The sequence below is a fragment of the Halichoerus grypus genome, chromosome 4 (genome assembly GCF_964656455.1).
Source record: "Halichoerus grypus chromosome 4, mHalGry1.hap1.1, whole genome shotgun sequence".
In the NCBI taxonomy this organism is placed as follows: domain Eukaryota; kingdom Metazoa; phylum Chordata; class Mammalia; order Carnivora; family Phocidae; genus Halichoerus; species Halichoerus grypus.
Window position 1 is genome coordinate 133,857,592 of NC_135715.1, and position 19,060 is coordinate 133,876,651.

Genomic DNA, 19,060 nt, shown 5'->3' on the forward strand with positions numbered 1-19,060 from the left:
ACAAAGCTATACATTATAAAAATTGACTGTAACAACACATAGCAACATTCTGATAAACTGTATCACTTCATACTATTACTGATGATTAGGCTCTTCTAAATTTGCCAATGTACATATATTAATTGAAACATTTAATCAAGCATTTGATAGCTTAAAAGTTAAGCCAAAGAAACAAGTTTGTTACTAATTTATCCTTATTTCAGTTTACTATAAATGGATACAAACAATATGGAAATTTACATTTCATCTTAAAAATGAAGCATTTTTACAAAAACAGTATTTAAACAGAGTAATCCTAAGACCTGAATATCTGGCCAGGAGTCACTTCTCCACTATAGGGACATGGTATTACCAGCATCTCAACGTTTGTACGCTGCCACAAGGTAAAGGAATGTTATTTTAATATATTCAACTTAAAAATACCCGTCTTTTTTTGTCTAAACTCTGGGTACTTTCTCTCTTAAGATGACCTCTCCAATAAGAGACTTATAATACAATCTCTCCATAACCTCTGGTAACAAACTAAAAATTGAGCATATGCTTCACATACCTTTTTGAGATGTCCTAGTCTAAGTTTGAAAATTTCTTCCTGTTCATGATATTCTGCCAAAGTCAACCTGTCAAAAATGAGATGTAATTCTAGATATTAAGATTAATAGTTATTATTTCTTATTAACAACCAGCAAAAGAAGATAAATAAGTGGAAATACTACAATGTTGACAACATTTATCCCAAAATAAGCCAAAAGTCCTTTACAATGTTCTTCAGAATATACCTAATACTTACAGATGGAACAACTAATTCATAAATTCAGCAACTATTTAATGAGTGCTATGTATCAAGTGATGTTCCAGAATTTCAATACTCAGGGTACAATGAAAAAGACATTTTCTCCTTTCATTTTAGTTCGAACTTACACTCTATAATCCCCACTGAGGCAGAAAAGAAACAATTTAATAAAGAAGTAAAATAAACCCAAATAACAGTAAGTGTTATGAAGAAAACAAAAATGGGTGGCATGATAATGACATTGTATTACAGTAATTTGTACCGAGTGTTAGGGAGGTGGTTTTGAGCTAAACATCAAAAAGACAACTACAAGAGAACCTGGGCGAGTTATGTTCTAGACACAAGCTACAGCAAGTGCAAGGATGCTACGAAGGACTCAGGCTGGCATACTGTAAGAAGAGAAAAAAATGTCAGCATCAAAACAGCCAGAGAGGCTGTGAGCAGTAGGAGAGGCAAGCAGGGGCCAGCTTATGTATGGACTTCCAGACCAAGGAATGAATTTCATTTTACTCTAAGAGTACTAGAAAAGTACTGCAAAGAGAGTCCATCCAGTTGGGTACTGGTTTAAAAAAAAGGAAAAATACTAGGAAGTTTTTTTTTCTGCTTCCATGTGTTAGTGAGGAAAAGGAATGCTAAAACTATCGTCAACACACCAAATTCTTAATAAATATAAATAGACATAAGACTTTCAATCTTGAAAGTACTTTACGGTTATTTTATTATTCTCAAATTTTCATATATAACTTTGAAATATAACTAGCTTAATATATGTTGAACCATAATAAGACATAAACACTTAATAACATTTCCTGAGAAAAAATTATTGTTTTCTGATAAAAGAAGAAAACCACTCTACAATAAAACAACTTCCATTTCATACCCCAATACTGAAAGAACTGCTTTTATCAAGCCTGTTTGTTTACTCATGTGTTCTGGGGTATTTGGAAAAGCTCCTAACCAGGTAAGATTTATTTATGTTTATTCAGGTCCCTCAGCAACATTTAGTATAAATGTTATTCTCCTTTAGCTAGATATTAGTTAAATTTACTAATTCTAAAGAAAGGGTATTAAAAGGAAACAAACAAAACCTCCAATAAATTCCGTTAGTATTCCACTAGAAACATCTTAAGAGTGAAACATTTAAAATTAAACCTGTCTACCCAGTCTTAATACAACTGCTGGATTTTATTATACTAAATATAGCAACAGTGGATAGTTGCAGCAGATGCTTCAAGTAAACTTAGAGAAGTGTTACAGTGTGACTGTAGATGAAGTGAAAGGAAAAGGGAAAGGTGATCTTAAAAGGTCTGGAAACTAAAACGGATAAAATCTCAACTAATTCAATAAACAAAAGCTATAGGAATTTTTGGCAATAGCTTCTGGATAGGCATATATACCACCAATGAAAATTTGGTGCAATTTGAGTTTCCTAAAATTTTTGAAATTGCATTCTACTAAGAAGTCTGGCTCTCATGCAAACTTGCAAAGCCCTTCCATATGCAGATGGCTGGGAATTTCTACAATTTGGAGGTAAGCATATTTTGCTGTGTTTAGTTGGTGCAGTTTTCAATAGCAACTATTCCTGTGAGTTAAAAATGAATTAATATCTATTCCATGATGATTTAGTTTGTTGAATATTGTTTGGTTAATCTTATAGCATAATGTAATGCATATTTGCTATTTAATAGCACTTAGTTCCAGTTGTTAATACGTTTTATGTTATGGTTCAAATCATCCACATCCCTATAGCTAAAGCAAATGCATAGATACTCCCTCCCCAAATTTTCTTAGTAGAGTGATACTTCTTTATTGATTTAAAAAACTTTAACCCCCCAAAAGGCAAAACTTTAACCACAGAGAATTATTTCATAGATCTACTACTCCTGATATTAAACACGTACAATTCTCACTAAAGATTAATGGTAACTTTCATCAGCAGCAGAACTATTTACTTCCTGCATTTTGATTACTACCACTATAACTACTATTAAGCTTTAAATAAACAGTAAAAAATAAATATTGATCACTTTCTCTCTGCTTGGTTTTGAAGCATTAATAAGCAAATTCTGCAGGAAGTACTAAATACTACGATACTCAATTTCTAGGGCAGTGATTCTTACTATTTTATGATCGTGGGTATCTAAAAGTAATCTAAAGGAATTTATAATAAACACTCTCTCCGGAAAATTTCACATATACATAAATTTGGGGGTTCACAGCTCTCCGTTTAAGAATTCCTATCCCAGGTTCTTGTCTCACCAATTGAATGCAAACCTCAAAACAGCAAAAGAGACATATCTTACATTTCTCTGCATTTCCCTATCAGGAAGTATCTGACATATATTAGAGATTTTAAGATATCTCTGTTGTCTATTTCCATTAATGAAAAGTGTTTTTACATAAAATGTAAAATATCTGAAAATGGAAAAAAAAAAAAAATTTAGATCAAATTAACTGAGGACAATCCTCTCAAAAAATGAAAAGAGGGGGGTGCCTGGGTGGCTCAGTCGTTAAGCGTCTGCCTTCGGCTCAGGTCACAATCCCAGGGTCCTGGGATCGAGCCCCGCATCGGGCTCCCTGCTCCGTGGGAAGCCTGCTTCTCCCTCTCCCACTCCCCCTGCTTGTGTTCCCTCTCTTGCTGTGTTTCTCTCTGTCAAATAAATAAATAAAATCTTTAAAAAAAAAAAAAAGAAAAGAGGGACGCCTGCACGGCTCAAGTCAGTCAAGCGTCTGCCTTCAGCTCAGGTCATGATCCCAGGGTCCTGGGATCGAGTCCCACCATCGGGCTCCTTTCTCAGCAGGGAGCCTGCTCTCCTTCTGCCTGGCGCTCCCCATGCTTGTGCATTCGCGCGCTCTCTCTCTCTCTCTCTGACAAATAAATAAACAAAATCTTAAAAAAGAAGAATGAAAAGAGCTAAGGTAGGATAATGTTAATTTTAATGGCATTCAATTGCTACATAATTACTTTTATGATGTATTTTTAAGACCCTAAAAAAATTCACACTCTTAAGTAAGTCTCAGTTGGTTAGGTTATTTAGCAAATCTTTTATTCACAGATAATGTGAAGGTCAAGTCTAATTCCTCCCTATATGAATCATACCTGATATTATAGCCTGAATGATTAATATTTTATTGTGTTCAAATATACATATGTGTGCTTATTTAAGGGCATACTAAAGCTCCTAAAGTAGGTTTATATAAAACTTTAAAGATTTTATTTATTTGACAGAGAGAAATAGAGAGTCAGAGAGTACAAGCAGGTGGAGGAGCAGAGGGAGAGGGAGAAGCAGGCTCCCAGCTGAGCAGGGAGTCCAATGTGGGGCTCGATCCCAGGACCCTGGAATCCTGGGATCCTGACCTGAGCTGAAGGCAGTAGCTTAACCGACTGAACCACCCAGGCGCCCCTATAAAACTTTATTTTAAAAGCCAAGAAATTTAAACCTCAAACATAAGACTTATTATTAACTCATGGTAATCTTCCATCATGAGTCTGAATGGATGAGAATTTTATTTTTAATCCAAAGAACTGTTCTACAGTAGTTTGACAGAACTGTGAGATGACTGTAACAGAACTAGTACAAATAACAGAAAACAGGGAATACTCATTTCAAACAAATCTGATAATCAATTTTTTAAATAAGACATTCTGTTTAAGAAGGAAATTAACCTGAAGTTGCAAAGCTAAGGAATGCAATCTATGGTAAATAAGACTATTACAGGCACTTAAGAAAAAAAATGGCAAGCCCATTTATTTGTACAATTTAGCAGACCTTTACTGAACATTAAGCTATGAGCTATGCATTGAGGATTAGATTTTTTACATGAGGCACGGTGGGACATGAGACTAGTCTGCCTTTGAAAAGCCCTCAAAAAACTAGGAATAGAAGTTCCTCAACATGATATAGGGCATTTATTAAAAACCCACAAATGACATCATACTCAAAGGTGAAAGAATGAAAGCTTTCCCCTTAAGATGAGAAATAAGACAATGATGCTTTCACCACTACTATTCAATATTGTGCCGGAAGTCCTACCAGAGGGGTTAAGAAAAAGAAACATAACATCATGCATGAGAATGAGAAAAGAAGTAAAACCATCTCTATTTGCAGATGACATAACCCTAGATGTAAAAATCTCAAAGAATGAAGAAAAAACCACCACCAGAGCTAATAAATCAGCAAAGTGCAGGGTACAAAATCAACCCACAAAAATCAGTTGTGTTTCTATACACCAGCAATGAACAATCTAAAAAGGATATTAAGAATACAATTCCATTTATAATAGAATCCAAAAGAATAAAATACCTACAAATAAATTTAACCCAGGAAGTGACTTGTACACTAAAAACTACAAAACAGTGCTAAGGAAGTTAATCAAAACTAATTAAATGAAAAGACTTCTATGTTCATGGATTAGTAGACTTAATGTTGTTAAGAGGGCAATCCTCTCCAAAGTCATCCATATAGTCAATATAATCCTGATCAAAATACAAATGGTCCATTTTGCTAAAATGGGAAAAAAAATTACAAAACAATATTGAAAAAGAAAAAACAAAGTTATAGGACTCTCACTTATTTCAAAACTTACTACAAAGTTATGGTCATTAAAAGTTACTACCATAAAGATAGACATATAAGGGGGTGCCTGGGTGGCTCAGTCGGTTAAGCGGCTGCCTTCGACTCGGGTCAGGATCCCAGGGTCCTGGGATTGAGCCCCGCATCGGGCTCCCTGCTTAGCAGAGAGCCTGCTTCTCCCTTTCCCTCTGCCTGCCGCTCTGCCTACTTGTGCTATCTCTCTGTCAAATAAATAAATTAAAAAAAAAAAAAATCTTAAAGATAGACATATAGGCCAAAGGAACAGAAGGGAGTACAGATATCCATGGCCAGTTGATTTCTGACAAGGTGCCAAGACCATTCAATGGGGAAAAGAATAGTCTCTTCAACAAACAGTGCTGGGACAAATGGATAACCACATGCAAAAGAATGAAGTTGGACCCCTTCCTCACTCTATATAAAAAATTAACAAAGGGATCAATAATCTAAATATAAGAACTAAAACTAGAAAACTCTTAGAACACAGCACAGGCGTAAATGTCCTTGACCATGGATTTGGTAAAGGATTCTTAGATTTGACACCAAAAGTATGAACAAAAAACAAAGTAATAAAGTTAACGTCATAAAAATTAAAATCAAATCAAAGGACATTATCAAGAAAGTAACACAATTTATAGAATGGGAGCAAATATCTACATATCATATATCTGACAAGGGTTTAGTATCTAGAATATATAAAGGACTCTTGTAACTCAACAACAAAAAGACAAGCAGCTCAATTAAAAACTGAGCAAAAGACTTCAATATCTATACAAAGACCAACAAGCACATTAAAAGACATTCAACATTATGAGCCATTCAGAAGTGTAAATCAAAACCACAATGAGATGACACTTTACAGCTACTAGGATGATTATAATAAAAAAAACAGAAGACAAAAAGTGTTGCCAAAGATGTGAAGAAATAGGAACTCCTGTCTATTGCTGGCGGAGATGTAAAATATTGCAACTATGAAAAATAGTTTAGCAGTTCTGCAAGAATTTGAACACAGAATTGCCATATAACTTTGCAATTCTATTCCTAGGTATATACTCAAAAAAAAAAGAAAACATAGGTCTCATTCTATCCAGAGTGTAAAGGACAGTAAGATTGAGATTCACAAAAAACTGCTCTATTTTTTTAAAAAAAGGAGGGCATTGCTGGACAACATTTTTTTTTTTTTAAAGATTTTATTTATTCATTTATTTGAGAGAGTGAGAGAGAGAGAGCACATGAGGGGGGGAAGGTCAGAGGGAGAAGCAGACTCCCTGCCGAGCAGGAAACCCGATGCGGGACTCGATCCCGGGACTCCAGGATCATGACCTGAGCCAAAGGCAGTCGCTTAACCAACTGAGCCACCCAGGCGCCCGCTGGACAACATTTTTGCTAATACCCCAGAGAGGTGCAAAATGGTCTTTAAAAGATTAAGTGTGCAACTCATAGCCTCCCTCAGCCTTCTCAGCAGAAGCCAGAAACAGCAATGGGATTACCTAGAAAAGAACATGGAGGACCCTCTTATCTAATGGAGTGAATGCCTGTGTGAGGGGGGGAGATCCATGAGATCTTCTGACAATATTAAACAGAAACACTGCCAGATTGGGATTTAAAATGGCAGAGAGAGTACAAAATGAAAGGCTGTCAGACCCCCAAAATTCCACAAACAAGAAACAGGCCGAGAAAGCTACTCAGCTACATATGCATGCTAACCTTAATGAAAAAGAAACCTTTGTGAAAAAGACTCAGAGGAAAGAACCTTGAGTCTAGAAGGCGGAGTCATAGCCATAGAAAATTATTACCAGACCTTGAAACCAAATGGGAGTTTGCCTGGATGGATTTTGAAACTACTTGGGATCAGTGACTCCTTTCGTTTTGTTTTTTTTTCCTGCTTCAACAAAATGTCTTTAGTTGTTTTCCTATGCCTGTCCCCACCATCATACTTTGAGAAGAGAGAAGCTGTTTCTTGAGGTTCACAGACTAAGGGGAATTGTATTTTGGGGTGAATTATACAGGTTCTCACCCATACCTAATTTAGATGAGATGCAGAAAGTTTGAGCTGATGAAATTTTTGATGAGATTTTGGATGTTGAGTTGATGCTGTAATTGGGTTGGGATGTTGAGTTGATTCTTTTGAGGATGTTGGGATAGGATGAATGTATTCTACATGTGGGAAGGATGTGAATCTTGGCTCAGAGGGGAGACGGGTAGGCAGAATATCAGCTTCCAAAGATACCACATCCTAATCTTTGGAATTTATGAATATGTTACCTTACACAGCAAAAGATTAAGTGGGATTAAGGTTGCTAACTAGCTGACCTTAACGTAAGGTGATTATCCTAGATAATACAGCTATGAGTATAGAGCAAAGAAAAAAATTTATCTGAAGTAAACTAGGAAAAGACACAGAAGAGATAACATCTGAGCCTGATTAAAGAGAAGCAGCAGAGGGAAGCCAGGAAGAACCAGGGCACAGAGGGCACCATGGTGACTCAAGTGCACAGCATGTAGATATGAATGCAAAAAGAAAAATCAATGTACAGTATAGATTAAGGAAGTTCTACTAATGCTAAGAGTTTTAATCAAAGATCAATGCCGGGAGTGCCTGGGTGGCTTGGCTGGTTAAGTGTCTGACTCCTGGTTTCGGCTCAGGTCATGATCTCAGGGCCGTGGGACTGAGCCCTGCATCAGGCTCCGCACTCAGCAGGGAGGCTGCTTGAAATTCTCTCTCCCCCTGTCCCCACCCACCCCCTCTCCAAAATAAATAAATAAATCTTAAAAAAAAAAAAAAAAAGATCTATGCTGAATTTTGCCTGTTTTTTGTTTGGGCATCTATTAATATTATCATATGATCTTTCTCCTTACATGGAAAATTACAGATTTTTTTTAATGTTAAACCAACCCTGCATACCTAAAATAAACCGAACTTGGTCTTGATAAATTATCATTTTTATATATATGTTTGGTTGCTAATATTTTATTTAAGATTTTTATATTTGCATTTATAAAATGACATTAGTCTGTAACTTTCCTTCTTTGTATCATCTTTGTTAAATTCTGACACTTAGATTATGCTAGTCTCATAAAATAAGCTGAAGTATTCCTGACTTAGCTATTCTTTAAAAAAAAAAAAAAGTTTTTAAAAAGATTGGCACTATTTCTTCCTTAAATGTATATTTCATAAATGAGGTCATCTATACCTAGATTTTTTATTTTTTTAAATATTTATTTATTTGGGGTGCCTGGGTGGCTCAGTTGGTTAAGCGACTGCCTTCGGCTCAGGTCATGATCCTGGAGTCCCAGGATCGAGTCCCGCATCGGGCTCCCTGCTCAGCGGGGAGCCTGCTTCTCCCTCTGACCGTCCCCCCTCTCATGTGCTCTCTCTCTCTCAAATAAATAAATAAAATCTTAAAAAAAAAAAAAAGATTTATTTATTTATTTTAGAGAGAGAGCAAGAGCAAGAGGAAGAGAGAAACTTTAGCAGAGTCCTCGCTGAGCTTGGAGCCTACCGTGGGGCTAGATCCCACAACCCTGAGATCAAGAAACCAAGAGTCAGATGCTCAACCAACTGTACCATCCAGGGGCCCCTGGATTTTTAATTTTTTAATTACAGATTCAATTTCTTTAATAGTTACAGAACTACTTAGACTTTTGTTTCTTCTAGTGTCAATTGTTAAGTTAGATTTTTCTAGAAATCTATCCATTTCACAAAAATTTTTCAAGTTTAAGCCATTTATGTTCTTTTGTTTTCCTTTATCTATAGACTTTGTGGTAATATACTTTTCATTCCTAATAATGGTTGTCTTCTCTCTTTTTCAATTTTATTAGTTTTGTTTTGTTTTGGAATAAAACACATTTCTTGGATTGGCTGATTCTCTGTATTGTGTATGTTTATTTCCTGTATCATTAATTTCTGCTTTTTCCTCTTCCTTTTTTGGTTAATTCTACTGCTCATCTTCTAACATACTGAAATAGTTTATAAAGTTTTAGTTTTTCTTCTTTTCATATATATGTACATAAGGTTATACATTTCCCCCGGATACTGGTCAGATTTATCTCACAAATTTTGCTACATGGCACTTTCATTATTACTCATCTAAAAATATTTTTCTCATTTCCATTGAGATTTTTTCACTACTTTATTTTTAGTGATTTCTAGTCTAATTCCACTGTGGTCAGAGAACATATTCTATGATTCTAATCCTGTAAGTTTCACTCATGAGTTCAACCAAATATTTAAGAAACAATGCCAGTCCTATACAAACTCTTTTAATCTTTTGAAATTTGTGGAGACTTGCTTTATGACCTAACATGATAAATTTTTATAAAAGCCCAGCTTAAAAAAGAACACATATTCTACAGACATTAGGGGTATTGTGTGTCAAGTCTGTCCATCCCACTGAAATCTTCTATACCCATATTGTGTGTCCTGTTTTTTTATTGTTTTATTTTTATCTGTATGTTCAATTACTAAGAAATGTGTATGTTGAAATCTATTATGACTTGTGGATCTGTCTATATCTCCTTAAAGTACTGTCAATTTTTCACTTATCTTGAGGCCATATTATTATATGCACACAAATTTAGAATTACTATATGTTCCTGGCGATTTGAGCCATTTATAGTTATGAAATAACCACTTTATTTCTTATAATTTTTTTGCCTTAAATTTTACTGTGTCTAATACAGCTTTCTTTGGTTGGCATTTACCTGGAATATTTTTTTCTTAACTTATATTCCCAATATATCTTTTTCTTTTCCTTTGGCTACTTTTAAAAATTTATTTCTCTTTGCCTTGATTTTTCTGAAATTTCATTATGATGTGTCTAGGTATTTCTTTTTATTCATCCTACTTGGAATTCTCTGGCCTCTGTGAATCTACATATTGATCTTATTCATCTGCTTTAAAATATTCTCAGTTACTTAATCTTCAAATATTGCTTCTGCTCCATTCAAGATGGTTCTTCTATGGTCAGGTGACTTGTCTAGTAGTAATTTTAAGTCAAAAGACAGTAAGATACCTTCAAATAATCACCAACCTAAAACCAGCAAAAACCATTTTGAGAATGAAGGCAAAATAAAGTTAGTTTCATACCAAGAAAAAATTGAAAGGTGTCACTACCAATAGACTGACACTAAAAAGAAAAATTTTCTAAAGGGTTTTCTTGGGCAGAAAGATCTTACTATGTAAAAAAATCAAAGCTGTAAGAATAAATGAAGAGCAAAAAAATGGTAAATATGTAAGTAACACTTAGATGAACACAGACTATACTAGACAAAGATGTCTTTACATAGGGGTGTGTCTGATGGAGAGAGAGAGAATCAAATAAACAAAAACTGAGCAACCTAATAAGAAAAAGGGACAGAGATGAGGCAGGATAAATCAACAACATAAAGACCAGATTTAAGCCCCAATAAATAAATACATGAAATGAAAATAGATTAAATGCTCCAATGAAAGATTTTTCACACATGATTTTTTAAAAAATCAATTAAACATGTCAAAATCCATAAAATGTATACGACACCAAAGGTAAATTTTAATGTGCACTATAAACTCTGGGTGATAATGATGTGCCAATGCACATTCATCAATTGTAACAAATATACCACTCTGGTGCAGGATATTGATAGTGGTGGAGGTTGTGTGTGGGGACAGGGAGTGTATGTGAACTCTCTGTACTTTCTGCTCAATTTTGCTATACGTTAAAACGGCTCTAAAAATAAATTTTATTAATTAAAAAAGTCTATTATATTATTTACAAGAGAAGTAATCCACTAAATAACTTTATGGTATGTAAAATATAATCCTGAGTTAAAATTAAAGCTTTAATGAGAAAACACAATAACCTCCAAAACTTCCTTAATACAAAATAGAAGGTAAAATATTACTGTTTACTTTGCAAGCATCCTCTGTGAGACATGAAATACATAAATAAAATCAAAACATGATTTAAAATATATTTAACATGAGGTCAAAATCTTGATTAAAATTAATTACAATTAACACAAGGGTCATTTAGACATCCATAGGTAATATTATCTATGCAAATTACCTGAATAAAAGAAGTATATGTGACTAAAATTAGAAACTACTACCTAAAAAACCTGACCGAATCTTGCTAGTAGTTAAAAATTAGTTAAGAGCCAGGAACCACGCAAGTACTTTAACATGCATTACCTCATATCATCTTTTCAACACTATGATATATGTACTTTGACAAGTGAGGAAATGGAGGCTCAAAAAAGTAAAACAGATTACCAAAAACAACAACCTGAAAGAGTCAAGGATGGATTCCACATCTGTCTGTTTACAACGCTTAAAGTCCTAACCACTCCATAGTAGTAACTTCATTTTCTATGTTAATTTCTTGATAGAAAAAAATAAAAGATTTATGGTTTCTATTCTAATTATACTAGATGTTCTGCACATACACTAGATGTTCTAGTTACCACCAAACAGTGATTCAAAAGGAATTTTTTTTTTTTTTTTAAAGATTTTATTTATTTATTTGAGAGAGAGAGAGAGCGAGAGAGAGCACACGAGAGCGGGGAGGGTCAGAGGGAGAAGCAGACTCCCTGCTGAGCAGGGAGCCCGATGCGGGACTCGATCCGGGGACTCCAGGATCATGACCTGAGCCGAAGGCAGTCGCTTAACCAACTGAGCCACCCAGGCGCCCTCAAAAGGAATTTTTAGAAGACAGCTGCAGAGAATAACCACTAAAATATAATAATATATAAATCAAAGTGCTTCTGGGGCGCCTGGGTGGCTCAGTTGGTTGAACATCCAACTCTTGATTTCAGCTCAGGTCATGTTCTCAGGATCCTGGGATCAATCTCCCCATCGATCGAGACTCCCGCAGCGGATTTTCTCTCTCCTCTCCCTCTGCCCCTCCCTTCCCCTGCTCTCATGCACACTTCCTCCTCTAATAAATAAATTTTTTTTAAAAAATGCTTCTATGGCTTTTTTCCCTATTTAAATCTGCATTTGTATAAAGATATAGTCAAATCTTTTTTATGCAGTATCACTTCATTTGCCACTCTCAAGAACGTATAGCAGTTTAAGTTTAGGGTTAGTTCTCAGTCAACATATATAATAAAGTGGGGTGAAATAAGACAAGTCTATGACTATTAAACTATAGTTAGGGCTGTTAAGCATCCCGGAATACAAGTAAGCAAAATACCTGTGACAAACTAGAAAAATGAAGGAGAAACTAATGAGGAGAAAATAAAATTCAATCAAATGCTTATGTACCAGAATTTAGCATTTACTAACCACTTTCCATATGTCAGGAAACTGTGCTACATATTGAGAATATAGAGATAAAAGCTACATACAGAACAGGCACGTACAAAAGGCTATGGGCACCTAACCTGAGGGGAAACGGGGGAGAAAATGGGAAGAAAAAAAGTTAGAGAGGGCTTCCTACTGAAATTGGTATTTGAACCAAGCCTTAAAAGATGAACAGGCAATGAGAAGGTGAAGAAAGGCAAGGAACAAGATGTATAAAGGCACAGAAACAAGAACGCCTAATCCACTTAGAAAACGAAAGAGTTTAACATAAGATACATAGGACAGATGTTGGGAGTGAAATGAAAGAGAAAAATAAGGCCTACAAAGAGTCCTTCATGAGGGTGAATTTTATCTTGAAGGTCAGTGAAGGAGGTTAAATGTGAAACTGACATGATGAGACACATAAGAAACAGGAATCTAGGTTAAAAAAAGAGATGAGGTCCTATACTAAGATAGTAGCAAGGAAGATGGACAAATACAAGATGCTACAGAAACAGACACAGAGAACGAGGGAAAGGGAAACATCTAGGATGTTTATAGTGTCATTAACAGAGTAAATGGTGATGCTGTGACTGAAGAGACAGAGGACACTATCACATTACCTTAAAGTGATAATTAACTCCTATCCTTCAGGGATCAAGGAAAAACTTTCAGGAGGAAATACCTAGTATGGGATTTAAAAGATGAATAGGAATTAAAAACCATGGGTTGGAGTTTGAAAGTTGGCAGTGAAGGGAAGGCACTGGTTAGTGACAAAAGAAGAGGCTAGAGTGGTCAGAAGATGCCAGATCAAAAGTGCTTTAAATGAAGTCATCTTAGGATTTTTGGATTCTGTGATTCAAAAAACAGCTATGTTAGGGTGATAAGGAAGAGAACAAAAGGATCATATTTTGCAAAAATGATTCTGATTGCAAAATGAAAATGAACTAGATTGCTAAACCAAAGTGAAAGGAGAGGTAGGAAAAAAAAATAACCCAATTAAGAGAGGACAGTAACTTGAGTTAGAATGGTGTCAGTGGGGTCTTACGTAAGTGGATACACTTGAGGACTAGAAGGATTGGTGTCTTGTAGGAGTGGAGCTAAAGCTAATACACACTGTATTCTATATAACCACTCATCTACCCATCCACCCTTTATTAAGCAACAAATTTATTAATTTACAAAAAGTAAACCATTTGCTAGTTTTTCTTAAAATTTCAATAGCTGAATTAATTCCAATTTAAAAAGCCCACCAAGATTAGAAAAGGTTTAAAGATGGAAGTAGATTTTGAGGTAGATTTTGAAAAATAAGCAAACAACCACCTATTTATTAATGGAAAATAATAAAAATGGATTAAGAAAAATAAATGAAATCTTGATCTAAAACATTAAGGATGATAAAAATCTGGCATGTGGAACTGAGAGGATGGTAGTACCATTTACTAACAGAAAACACAGGAAAAAGCAAGGGGTGTGTATGTGTATGTGTGGATGAGTGTGTGTGTGTGTGTGTGGATGAGTGTGTGTGTGTGTGTGTGTGTGTGTAGAGAGAGACAGATTGGAATGGGAATAGTAATATTAAATAATTTTTGTTTTGTTCTGTAATTCTAGTAAATACAGTTTTGAAAAGGCTACATTAGAAGTACTGATAACAACCAAGAAAGGATATGACATTCAAAATTGAGATATATTTAATACTCAAGAGAGAAAAGTGGACTGGAGACAGAAACTTGGATGTCAGAAGCATATATGTGATAACTGAAACTCTGAGAGTAGCTAATTTTCAAGGAGAATATGTAGAGTAGGAAGTAAGATGACCAAGACAGATCTTTTAAAGATTACTTATATTTTACAAATTGGTAGTGTAAATGATGTCCATAGAAAAGACTGAGAAGATGAGCCAGAGGAGTTAAAATGAAAATTAGGAGATCAAGGTATTTCAAAAACTAAAGACAAGAGAGTCTTTTGGGAAAAAATAAGTCAACAATATTCAATGCTGCCAAGTTAAAGACTCAAATGTCTATGGCACTGAGCATCAAAAAGATAGTTAATCTTTAAAAGGCAATTTCGTTTAAGAAAGAAGAAAATGGAAGGTGAGACAGAAGAGACCGGTACAAGCAAGTCTTTCAAGAAAACCTGATTATAAAGGTGACAGGATATGGAGGCCAGAATTAGGGATATATAATTGAAGCAGAGTTTTTGGTTTCATTTTGTCTTCTAAAAGGAGAACCAGTAGAGAACAAAAAGCTGACGACAGAAGATAAAGGACGTATCTATAGAAGAGTCCCTCATGTAGCAGAGTATGGGAATCAAAGCACAGATGAAACATTACCTTTCAACAAAGGAAAAAAAGACTACATCCACATAAAAATATCAAACAGTGTGCGTGTGTGTGCGTGTGCGTGTTTGTATGTATTTTCTACTCACAAAAACTTAAGTTCTTGCAGAACAAAAAAGTTATGTTTGGACACATCTGTAAATCAAAATTTTAACAATGGTGTTCTCTATGGATGGGATCATGGTCTATATTGTTTTATTATGTTCTTTCATATTTTCCCAACTTTCTAGGTATAATAAGCATTTAATTATTTAAAAATCTCTTTGCCCATTGAACTATAAAGAGTAGTTCATCATTAATGCAGAAAATTTAGAAAATAAATAAAAGCAGAAAGGGAAAAAACAATACCTATAACCTCCAACGTACTGCTTTCAGAGGTTAAGAAAATATATGTCAGTTATATTTTTAATATTTTCTCAGAAAAAGGAACATTAATGGAAATACAGAATTGAGATAATCAAAACTAATAACTGACTCTATCATTCAGACATGAAGAAAGAGTGGATTCCAGTTTCCTCTTAGCTGCTAAATCTTCATTTTAAAAGAGGATTAATAAGTCTCCACTTACAAAGGCTGAATTCAGGTATTTGGAGATTTAGAAGTAAATTTTAATACTGCCTTCCCTCCTGGCCATAAGCATTTTTAATATTTAAGTATTCGTGTAAATATAAATAATATCTAACATTCATGCTCACTGGCAACGATTTAAAAAAAAGGTTAAAATGGAGGCTTACAGTTGTGGTAAATTGGGTCTAACAAAGGGATCATTCTCTGCTCCATTGACTGCTTTGTTTTTCCTTTGTTTTGGTTCAGAATTGGTAGAGGGTGCCTGAGAATTATTAGCTGTGGGAGGTTTGCGTTTGGCTAGAAGTTTCCTTTGCCTTTCAATATCTTCCCTTTGCTGATTCACCCATTCTTGCTGCCTGTATAAAAATAAATGTAAAAAACCGTATTAACTTTTCATTACTCTTCACAGTTAAAACACGAATATATTAATAAACATGAAAAAGCATATAACATAAACAAAAATTATGGTTCCACTTTTTTGAACCTACTTGTACTCACTGTCCAGGTCTCATTTGAAGCATTCATTTCTAAATTCCCTAAATCCCCCAAACTAGGGAAAGATGTATTGCTATATTTAATCTCATGGTACCTTGTAGATCTCCAGCTCCTTCTTCCTAGTAAATAACATTCCTATAGATACTTGATTAGAATGTCTCTAGAGTACATTAGTCCATGAGAACAGAGACCACATCTATTTTATATCCTATCGTATCCCTAGTGCCCAGCATAATCATCAGCACACATTGGGAATTCAGTAAATACTTGCTCAATGAAACAAACGGGCTATTAAAGAATAGAGATAAGCACGGAGTGGATTTTAAACATGCATCTCATCACTTTGTGTTTGTAGAAAAACTTTAAAAAGACAATTTAATAGTGTTATTTTCTAAATTTGTCTTTGTCAGAAAGATTTTGGGAATGTGCAAGCACTACCTTGAAATGAAACAAAAACTGACCTAAATATAAGAAATTTATGAGGAAAGAATTTTGACAATTTGAAGCAAACAAGAAAAAAAAATAAGGGAAACCAGAAAAATTAGCATGGCTATGAAAAATGAGCAATTAATAAAAGTAAAAATATTACTGCTTCCCATTCAAGAATGTGAAGCTTACTAATTCTAAAAAATACTAAATATCATGTGTATTATAAAAATACAGGTGAGAGATTTCAGCAATTTGACCAGAGCAAGAGTAGGTGACAGTGAAGCTTTTTAAAACTATCCCATCACACAACTTGTTCTCACAGTAACCATGTTCCCTTTTAGGTCACCTCAACACGCTAAGAAAAAAATTTTAAAACTCTACATGGTTATGATACTTAGATTTAAACAAGACAAATGTTTCAATTCCTTGGCTCCCCACCTCACTCAAAGCAGAACTACAAAACTTCTACTCTGCTGACCCAAAATTGGCTTTACATACATTGCCTGTTCCTATGATTCTAGCCAGACAGTAGTAGAGTATGACCAGAATGAAAGAATCAATAGCCACCTAGGCAGAAGAGTAAAAGGGTGGAGAAAATTCAAGAATAGCAAAGCTAGAACAGGAGTTTAATCTAGTTTTCTTTTGGAAAGAGAAATAAATAACTTCACTTTATTAAAATAGTTAATTCATAAAGCTAGTTTAGAGCACAATCAAGATGTTATAAATGAAAACAAATGGCAATAATCCTAATGTTTAAAATCCTAAAAAGTAAAGAGTTACTGGAATGAATATAAAGCTAATATCTGTTTATTTAGGAATGATTACACAATTTAGAGATTATTAATTTAATATTACTAATATTTATTTCTCTTCTCATCCACCAACTACTTTGGGTTATGTCACTGATAAACTACTTAATTTACACTGATAAGCAGCTTTATTTAAAATCTGCATATGTAACAACACACAGTAGGCCCTCAATACAAGAAATGCAAGTAACTTTCTAAAAACTAGATTACTTATTATAAAAGGATATAACTTAGGAACGGCCAGATGGAAGAGATGCACAGAACAAGGTATAGGGTAAGGGTGTAGGGCTTCCAGGCTCTAATTGTACCATTCTCCCCAAACCTCCATGTGTTCACCAACCCAGAGGCTCCAATTTTGCTCTTGACAGCTTGATGAAGAAATTTTTACTACAAACACAGCTTACATTTTAGATTTGTTATTTTTAGTTTCTATTCAAGGTTATATTATGTAGCCTATTTTATTCATTATCAGGACAACTGTAGATCTGAGTTTAGTAGCAGAGGCTCTTACTTATTTAACATGCAAAAATCATGGTTTCTATCCCAAATATATCTCCTATTCTCTACCTTTCACTGTCAGCATTTTAGCTCAAGCCTAATCACCTTAACATCTGGATACCTCAGCTGTCAATAATTTATCTTCCTTCCAATATTAGGCCCACATTACCACCAGTTATCTTTCTAAAACTCAATTCTGACCACACACACTACATACAAACCTTTAATAGCTCCGTACTACCACAGAATTAAAAGCCAAACTCTCTAGCATCACAAGAACTATGTTCTTCATTATGGTACACCTACCACCCAGCACAGCTGGTGTTGAACAAAAGCTGAATAATCAACTGTGAGAGAGAGAAGGCCATTCTGTGCGAAGTCCTGGAAACTAGTGTTTGAAACAGCAATGTTTATATATGGAGATACAGTTTTGTCTCCATTTTCCATATAACTCTAGGAAAACTGATGTAGATGCTGATACTACTCCTGTTTTTGAGGTTTAAAAAAATTTTCCAGTGAAAACAAAAAAGTAGCACAGGTCCTGGCTCCTTAATACATAGTCAATCTATCCCTATCTACCATCATCTGAACTCAATTTCTGTTTTAAAGTTTGCCTCAGAAATGCTAAAGCTACATATTCCTCAACTGATTTATGAATTATTGTATCTGAAGCAGAAGAGAAAAAGTTCCTGTCTTTTCCATAGGAATAGAGAGCAGGCAAAGGCTGAATATTAACACTGAAATAAGGACTGGAGATTGTGGAAAAAACTAAGTAGAAAAATCCCAAGATACATATATATGTAAATCTTCCAGTGAAAATTAAAATTTCCTCCCAAATCATCTATATAGCTAGAAGATCAGTTTATATTTTGGAAAGTCATACTTAGAATAATATATCTTATAGTATGGATGAATGCTAACTAATCAAGAAGTCTGCTAAAGCTGAAATTGTAATACTTTTGTTTTACGTTCCTTTCAAATGTACTAAATTCTGTGATTTCAAAGAGCAGTAAGGAGTAGAAATAGAACATAATTCCAAATCTATAATCTTTGGAAGTAACAAGAACTCAAAGGAACACTACATTTTTTAAAATGTAAGAATGACTAACTTCACAAGATTCTGAAACGCAAAACCATCTGTCCATTGTTCAGTAAATGAAGCACCATGTCTAACTGTTGTGAAGTGCCCAAGGCGTAATCGGTCTTGCATACTCTTCTCTCTGCTTGACAGTTTTTCTTGTGTACTCTGAAAAAAGGAAAAATCATCAATTTTAT

The 19,060-nt window shown here is 34.6% G+C and overlaps 1 protein-coding gene across 4 annotated transcripts in view; it reads right to left on the bottom strand.

Moving 5' to 3' along the window:
* The window catches only part of TLK1 (tousled like kinase 1), a 154,743-nt gene that overhangs the window by 30,293 nt on the left and 105,390 nt on the right, over nt 1-19,060 (bottom strand). For all 4 annotated transcript variants that reach the window (XM_036067307.2, XM_036067310.2, XM_078070982.1 and 1 more), the window contains 3 exons: nt 18,895-19,031; nt 15,722-15,910; nt 551-617 (listed from right to left, as the gene is read on the bottom strand). In XM_036067307.2, the coding sequence (XP_035923200.1) occupies nt 551-617; nt 15,722-15,910; nt 18,895-19,031 (393 nt within the window). The remainder of the gene's footprint in view (nt 1-550; nt 618-15,721; nt 15,911-18,894; nt 19,032-19,060) is intronic.